Raw genomic sequence first — 7,842 nt, 5'->3', positions numbered from 1 at the left:
TTATATATAATTCTAAGAAAAAATTACTAAAACCAATAATAAGTTGTTCAAGCAGTTAATTTAAACATTGGATTATCAGAAGAGTATAGTATTTTATGAATGGGAAACACTTTGTATAAAAAATAAACGCAAAATTATCCGAATTAGTACTGATAAATACATAAAAAATCATTTTTTTGATATTCTATGGCTAATTGTGGGTTTGCGAAACCTCTAAATATTATTTTTTAACTCATTCGTTTCTCCTTGGGTTCAAACAAGTTTATGGGCGATATGTATGAAAATTTGAGAAAAAAATTGGAACCACCTTACATTCTGATGTTGTTTGTCAAGGAATTATCGGGAAATTTTTTAAAAGTGTTGTAGTATGTAATTAAACCAATTCAAAATTAACAAAATGGCAATTGTTCGTATACTCCATACGAGTTGTACAATGTACATGTACCCACATCTTGGAGAGAAGAAAGAATTTTTCTTTATTTGAAAAATGATAAATAAATATCATAAATAATATTTAAATATTTATAAAATAAATCAATTTTATGATAAATATTTTTGGCACTTTTTACTTTTTTGCTTTGTTTTTAAAATATTTGCGAAAATATGAATAACTTTAATCTTCTGCTGTCATAAACATACAAAGAGGGTGTAAGTCCACACATAAAAATATTTTTCTACAAAACTTTTCTTGTATAGTCTGAATATTTCATGAAAGTAATCAAAATTTCACATTTTTAATGTACTTCTTTGTTTCCCAATAATTATTATTTTGTATTATTATTTGACATCCATGTCTTGCCAATCATGGTTAGTTGTTAGTGTCATGCAGGATTTTTTTTGTTGAGAATTTTCTACTATTTCAAGTTTCCGTACGTTCAGATAATTTCAAATATACAAGAAATCTCCCTAAAGTGGATAATCCAACCTACAATAAAATATTTTAAATTATTTAATAGTGAAGACACCGATAGGTGTCAATTAATGAAATTCAAAATTAATTATTTCTCGTATATTTGAGCTCTTAAATAATTATTATACACTGTAGGTTGAATTTTCCACTGTATGGAGGTTCTCCCTATAGTACTGATTTTACTTTCTTTGAATATTTATACTTTGAAGAAAAAATTTGGATGAAAATGTGTTCTTTCTATTGATTTAGATGCTTTTTAATTAATTATGATAGCAGAAAACTGAATTTATTGATGTTTAATCGATTATTTTAATAATAACTCGAAAGAAAAAGTAGTCGAAAAAGTGTGAAAAGGAATTTTTTGCAGAACTTTTTTAAAGGAATAACTACTGTATCAACTATTTACATGCCTCGTCTTGTTTTCACAACAATTTTAAACGATAATTTTTGAAAATAAAAAAAATTCTCTGCAAGATGCGGACATCAGATAAACGCTAAGGAAAGAAGATAATAAGATGAAAAGATGAACGCAATAAGAAAATATGAGAGAAAACAGAAATTTCATAAATTTTGGAAAATAATGTTAAAAAGACAAATCTAAAAAAAAATATTCAATTTTCTAAAGTTCTAAATTCAATATTTTATTCTTTTCTGTAAATTTCAGTAGTAGCATAAAATAGCAGATGTCAATTTTTGGAATTATGATCAGTGTTCTATGGATTTAAAAAAAGGTGTTTTTTATGTTTTCCTCCGTTGTTATTCTGTAAAAACGTTATTTGGAAATTGTTGGCAAAAAATATATGTTTCGATTTTTTAATAAAATTGAATTTAATTATTATTAGAAATATCATCACCCTCTTTTTAATTCTAAACCTTTTCTTAATTTTCCGACAGATTTCGAAAAAATTTGATGAACAAAATCAGAATCAAAAAGAAAATGACAAATATCTGGATTAGGTGAAAAGTTATAAAGGCTCAAATAAAAAATTGGGTTTTTAAAATAACAAAGCACAAAAATCCAATATGCATAACTTCATAGACATTTTTTGCCGCAAATCAGAAAAATATGTATAGCCTAATTTCTTCTAAAAAAAAGACAAATATTTTGTCTCCAACAGATATAAGACTTCATATGACGAACCTGCCTGATTTAAAACGGATTCGGAGGAAAGATCATTTTCAAACAAGAAGCTCTTAAGTAAAAAGATGAATTTTCAATCAAAAATACGAATTTTCAACAAAATAGATTATTTTCAACCAAATAGTGGATTTTATAAGCGCATAGTTGAATTTTCGACCTAAAAAAATGAATGCTAAACCAAATAGGGGAATTGTCTACCTACAAAGATGAGTTTCTAACCAAATAGCGGATTTTTTTTTAGAAAAAAGATTATACTTTAACCACAAATAATTGCATTTTTAACCAAATATTTCAATTTTCATGCCTTAGGACGAATATTTTAGAATGCAGTTGCATTTTCAATCCAAAAGAAAGAATTTTCCGTCAAAAAACAAATAATAATAATTCTCAACGAAAGATTTACATGATAGTTAATATTTCAACAACAAAATTTTATTTTAAATTGAAAACAATTAATTTTATATAAAAATATACAATTTTAACAACAAAATTAAATCCTCAGCCAAAATATTTAAATTTTTAACCATAATATTGAATTTTTTAATTAAAAAAGGCAAACTTTTTAGAAAACATTTGCATTTTTAACAAATTACATGAATTTTTAACAAAAAAAAAATAAAATTGTTGAATTTTCATCATACAAAGATGCAATTTTAACCATAAAAGCTAAATTTTCTTACAAAAAAACTAATTTTCCACCAGTTGAATTAAACGAAAAAAACTGGCTTTTAAAAAAATGGTTGAATTCTACACTATATAGATGCATCTTCAATCAAGAAAGATGAAATTTAAATCAAATAGTTCAATTTTCAACAAGTTGAGATAAACAAAAAAAACGAATTCGTAACAGAATCTTTGAATTTTCAACCATCTAAATGCATCTTGAATTAAGAAAGATGAATTTGAAATCAAATAGCTGAATTTATAACTAAAAAATATATTTTTTTAAAGAAAAATGGAATTCTCAAATATTCAGTTAACAAATGAGTTTTTAATCAGTTGAATTCCACCAAAAAGATCTTTATTTAACCACATGCTTCGATTTTCCACGAAAAATAAAAATTCTCCATTGAGAAAATTAATGCTGTACAATAAAAGACGAATTTGAAAAAAAAATATATCAATTTTCAACAAAAATGTTAATTTTTGAAGTCAAAAAGACGATTAATCCACAAAATAGTCGAGTTTTCGGTCCGAAAAAATTATTTCTAACAAAAATAAAAATTTACAACCAAAAAAATAGCTGGTTAGTGTTCTATGCTGAGAAGTTCAACCAACCTTTAGCAGCGTTGTTAGATGGGAGTTCATATAATCTCATTTTCACATTACCGGCCCACAGTAGGAAAAAATGTCATTTTTGGTTCAAAGTAACGTACAGACCACAAATATTTAGCGATTCGAACAAAACAAATTTGAAAAAAAGCTATTAAGATTTCTAAGAGAGTTGTCGACCCTGATTTTTCAATTAGGTTTTTAATTTTTTATAAATAAACAAACAGATATCGAAAAAATAAGTTTTCCATCGACAGATGCTCGAATAATGCATTTGTTTATTAAATTTGTTTTTAAAAAAATATAAAATTTATCAACCAATTATGAATTTCGCTGAAATCATCATGAACTTCCCAATTTAAACGACTGAAATCGAAAAAAAACGAATTTTTCTGTCCACAGATGCCCGAATAATGCATTTGTTTATTATATTTGTTTTTAAAAGTCATAAAATGTGTCAACTCATCATGAATCTTGCCGAATTTATCATAAATATCCCAATTAAAAGTCTGATATTGAAACAAAAAAGAATTGTTCTGTCGACAGATGCCCCAATAATACATTTGTTTATTAAATTTCGTTTTAAAAAATCATAAAATTCATCAAAAAGTTATGAACTTTGCTGAAATTGTTATGAATTTCCCAACTGAAAACACTGTCAATGAAAAAACCAAATTTTTCTGTCGACAAACGTTTAAATAATGCATTTTTTATTAAATTTATTTTAAAAATCATAAGATTAATCAACAAATTATTAATTTTGCTAAAATTATCATAAATTTCCGAATTGGAAAAAAGTGACATAGAACAAAACGAATATTTCTGTCGAAAAACGCCTGATTACTGCTTTTTTACATTAAATTTGTTTATAATATAAACAATTATAATCAGAAGAGAATTTTTTTTTACATAATATAGTTTCGATTCCCATTTCTTGCAGCATAACTTGAAAAAGGCTGGACAACTTTCTTAGAAATCTTCTTAGCTTTTTTGACAATTTTTGTTGTTGAAATCGGTGAAGATTTGTGGGCTGTATGTTATTCTGAATCAAACAAGTCATTTTTCTTCCCGATGTGCGGCACTCCTTCAGGTACGAAACCAAAAACTTTATATATATATATATATATATAACAATCTTGTAAAGCATTAAAAAGGAAACATTTTTCATCTCTTAACTTTTTTAAATATCGGGCGTTATTTGGCTTAAAATGTGAATTTTCATGTGTTTTTTTGGAATTTTGTAAATGCTATAAACGTGGACATTTGACAAAAACGGGGGGGGGGGGGGGGGGGTCAAATTTTACACAAATCTATAATACCTTCTCTTGATGAAAATGTAAATATAGTTTAATTTTCTACTGAGAAATATGAAATTTAAACAAAAAAGTTAATTTACAACGAAATAGTACTCGACTAAAGAAGATTAATTTATAATCAAACAATTGCAGTTTTTAAGAAAAAGGATCATTTTTAGCAAACTACATGAATTGGCAACCAAAAACTTGAATTTTAAACTAGACAAGATCAATTTTGAATCTAAACAAAAAATTTCAACCGACAGTGGAATAGTTTGATTTTTCGTCAAAAAATTAATTATCTACATTCCCAGAAAAGACGACTTTTTCATCAAATAGATGAATTTTTGACCAAATAGTAAAATTTCCAACCAAATAGTAGAAGTTTTAACCAAATAAGATGGACTCGAGAATCAAAAATATAATATTAGACTTTTCAACCAAAATTGTTTACTCCCTGTTACAAACCGTAGTTTTGGCGCCAACCCCCCTCCCCCTCACCGACAAAAGTGGAAATGTAATTTATAGACAACCGCTAATCTCAATTAATGCCAGATTCAAAAATTCAAACTCACAACTTTGCGAATAAAATATTAAAATATTTAAAATATGTTTTTAATGATCGATAAAATAATGTATTGGCCTATAAACTATAGAGATTTTTTAAAATGTTTAATTTAAGGATTAGCCTCATGCAAATATTTGTATTAATTAATTTTAGAAAGAGTCACTCTGGTGGGACTTCTAGGAACTGCGTGAATACCAGATGGTATTGATAGCCCTGGAAAAAGAAGATTCATATTTACACGCTCACCAACTGTCGGAAATGTAGTTCTCTTTAAAACTATAAACTATATTTTATCGATATACGAAATAATCATAAACGTCCAATCCATACAAAATGAAATATTTGCTATAAAATTAGAAATATAGTCATTTAATTACGAAATCGATTCGCCAATATTGCATTAATCCATAATTAAGAAATAAATAAACAAAAAAACATCTAGATGTCACTCGCATCGCAAAAATCGGAACGCAACCATTCTAGGTGTGACTGTCAGCTGATTCGTGTTAAAAATATTACAGTCGATTATTCAGCAAGTGAATCGTTTCCCAAAATATTTTAGCTTTTGAATTAAAAGCCTTTTTTCAAAATGGCATTGCATTCTGCTGGAAAGGGAAAACTTCTTGCTGTGATAGGAGATGAGGTGCGTAAATTATTATCGATCGATTATTTATAATTTGCTTCAAATTTAATGTTTGACATTGTAAAAAAATGTATTTTAATCATTTTTCTTTCAGGACACTTGCGTAGGATTCTTGCTGGGAGGAGTTGGCGAAATTAATAAAAATCGTCAACCCAATTTCATGGTCGTTGACAAAAGTATGTATTTTACTTCAATCTTGAAGATATAGCTTTTCATTAATTTTATTTTGGCTTTGTTTCTTTCTTAGGATTAAATTTTCACTATTTTCATTACGTTGTTTAGTGTACATACATTTTTTTAGAAATCACTTCTTCTGAAAATAATTTTTTTCGTTCCGTTGTATGAAAAGAATTTTTTTTCTTCAGATGGATACATTTTAAAAATTAATTTAATTAATCTTTAGGGCGACGAGACCTTCTGATTTATCAGGACATCGCCTGCTTTTTTTATAATTCTCCTGATTTTATTATTTGTTGTGCTATTTTCTGATTTTTGAAGTTCGAAAAACCTAATTCGCTTTTTTATTGTTTTGATTTTATTTTATAGTGTCAAAATGTATCAATTTTTAACGAAATAGTTGCATTTTAATCCAAATACGAAGTAGTTAAATTTACAGTTAACAAAATTAATTTTCAAACAAAACAAAAAGTTAAACAAAATGTTTAAATTAAAAAAAAAAAAAACGAATTTCCAAACATAATGAAGAATCTTTCAATAACAAAACTAATTTTAAACCAAATTGTTGAATTTTGGTCAAGAAGATGCATTTTTAATAATTAAGATTCATTTTCTACCAAAAAAGACGATTTTTCAACTGTAAAAGACACATTTTGAATAAAAAATGAAGTAGTTATATTTTCAGTTAAAAAAAACTTAATTTTTATCAAAAAGAATTTGTCTAAATAGTTAAATTTGTAACTAAATTAATTAATTTTCAAATAAATCGATGAATTTCCAAGTATGATAATGAATTTTCGAAAGTAAAATTAATTTTTGACCAAATAGTTGAATTTTTGAAGTTTTACATAAAAAATATAAATTTTAGATCCGAAATGGAATAGTTATATTTGGAGGAGAAAAAAATGTTTAGCGAATAAAAAAACCAAGGGGTCAATATTTTTATTTCTTTAAATAAAAATGTTGACTGCAAAATCTGTCTTGTTTGAAAATTCGTCGAAATTTCATCTTTTTTTATTAAAAATTCAACTCCTTGGGTGAAAGCTAATCTTTTTTGATTGAGGAAACTGTAACTCTTTTCTTAAAAATTAATTGATTACAGTTGAAAATTCACCTCTGCTTAAAAATTAAATTTTTTCAACTAAAACTTTAACTATTACACTTTTGGTTGAAAATTTCTCTTTTTTACTTACAAATTCTTCCACTTTGAGTTCGAAAGTTCCTTTTTAGTTGAAAATTCATGTACTTATTTGGAAATTAATTAATTTAGTTAAAAAGTTAACTATTTCCTGAAAATTCATTTCCCATTGGTTTAAAATTTGTTTTTTACTAAGAATCTTCGAATTCCACTTTTGATTGAAAATTTATCTTTCAGTTGAAGATTCATGTACTTTTTTGAAAAATAGTTAGATTAAAAATTGAACTATTATCTTTAATTCGTTCTTTTTGGTTAAAAATTAATTTTTTATTTGAAAATATAACTACTCCATTTTTTATTTACAATTTCTCTTTTTTTTGTTAAAAATTTGTTTTTGATTGGTTGAAACTTAATTTTTTCAGCCAGAAATTAAACTGTTCCATTTTTGGTCGAATATTTTCCCTTTTTAGTTGAAAATGTATGTATTCATTAAAAAATTACTTAATTAAGTTTAAATTTTAACCAATTTTTTATTTCTTCTTTTTTGTTAAAAATTAATTTTTCAAATGAAAATATAGCTACTCCATTTTTTATTCAAAATTTCTCTTTTTTTAAAATTCGTTTTTAATTCGTTAAAACTTAATTTTTTCAACTAGAAATTAAACTATTCCACTTTTGGTTGAATATTTACCTTTTTA

General features: G+C 25.4%; 1 protein-coding gene across 1 annotated transcript in view; it reads left to right on the top strand.

The window, feature by feature from the left end:
- Positions 1 to 5,661: 5,661 nt before the first annotated feature.
- The window catches only part of LOC117171378 (V-type proton ATPase subunit F), an 8,102-nt gene continuing 5,921 nt past the window's right edge, over positions 5,662 to 7,842 (top strand). Inside the window, exons 1-2 of the mRNA XM_033358628.1 lie at positions 5,662 to 5,829; positions 5,924 to 6,005. Coding sequence (XP_033214519.1) covers positions 5,776 to 5,829; positions 5,924 to 6,005 — 136 coding nt within the window. The 5' untranslated portion in view covers positions 5,662 to 5,775. The remainder of the gene's footprint in view (positions 5,830 to 5,923; positions 6,006 to 7,842) is intronic.

This window comes from Belonocnema kinseyi, chromosome 4 (genome assembly GCF_010883055.1).
Source record: "Belonocnema kinseyi isolate 2016_QV_RU_SX_M_011 chromosome 4, B_treatae_v1, whole genome shotgun sequence".
In the NCBI taxonomy this organism is placed as follows: domain Eukaryota; kingdom Metazoa; phylum Arthropoda; class Insecta; order Hymenoptera; family Cynipidae; genus Belonocnema; species Belonocnema kinseyi.
The sequence above is the reverse complement of the archived record's forward strand: the minus strand, read 5'-3'. Positions and strand labels throughout refer to the sequence as shown.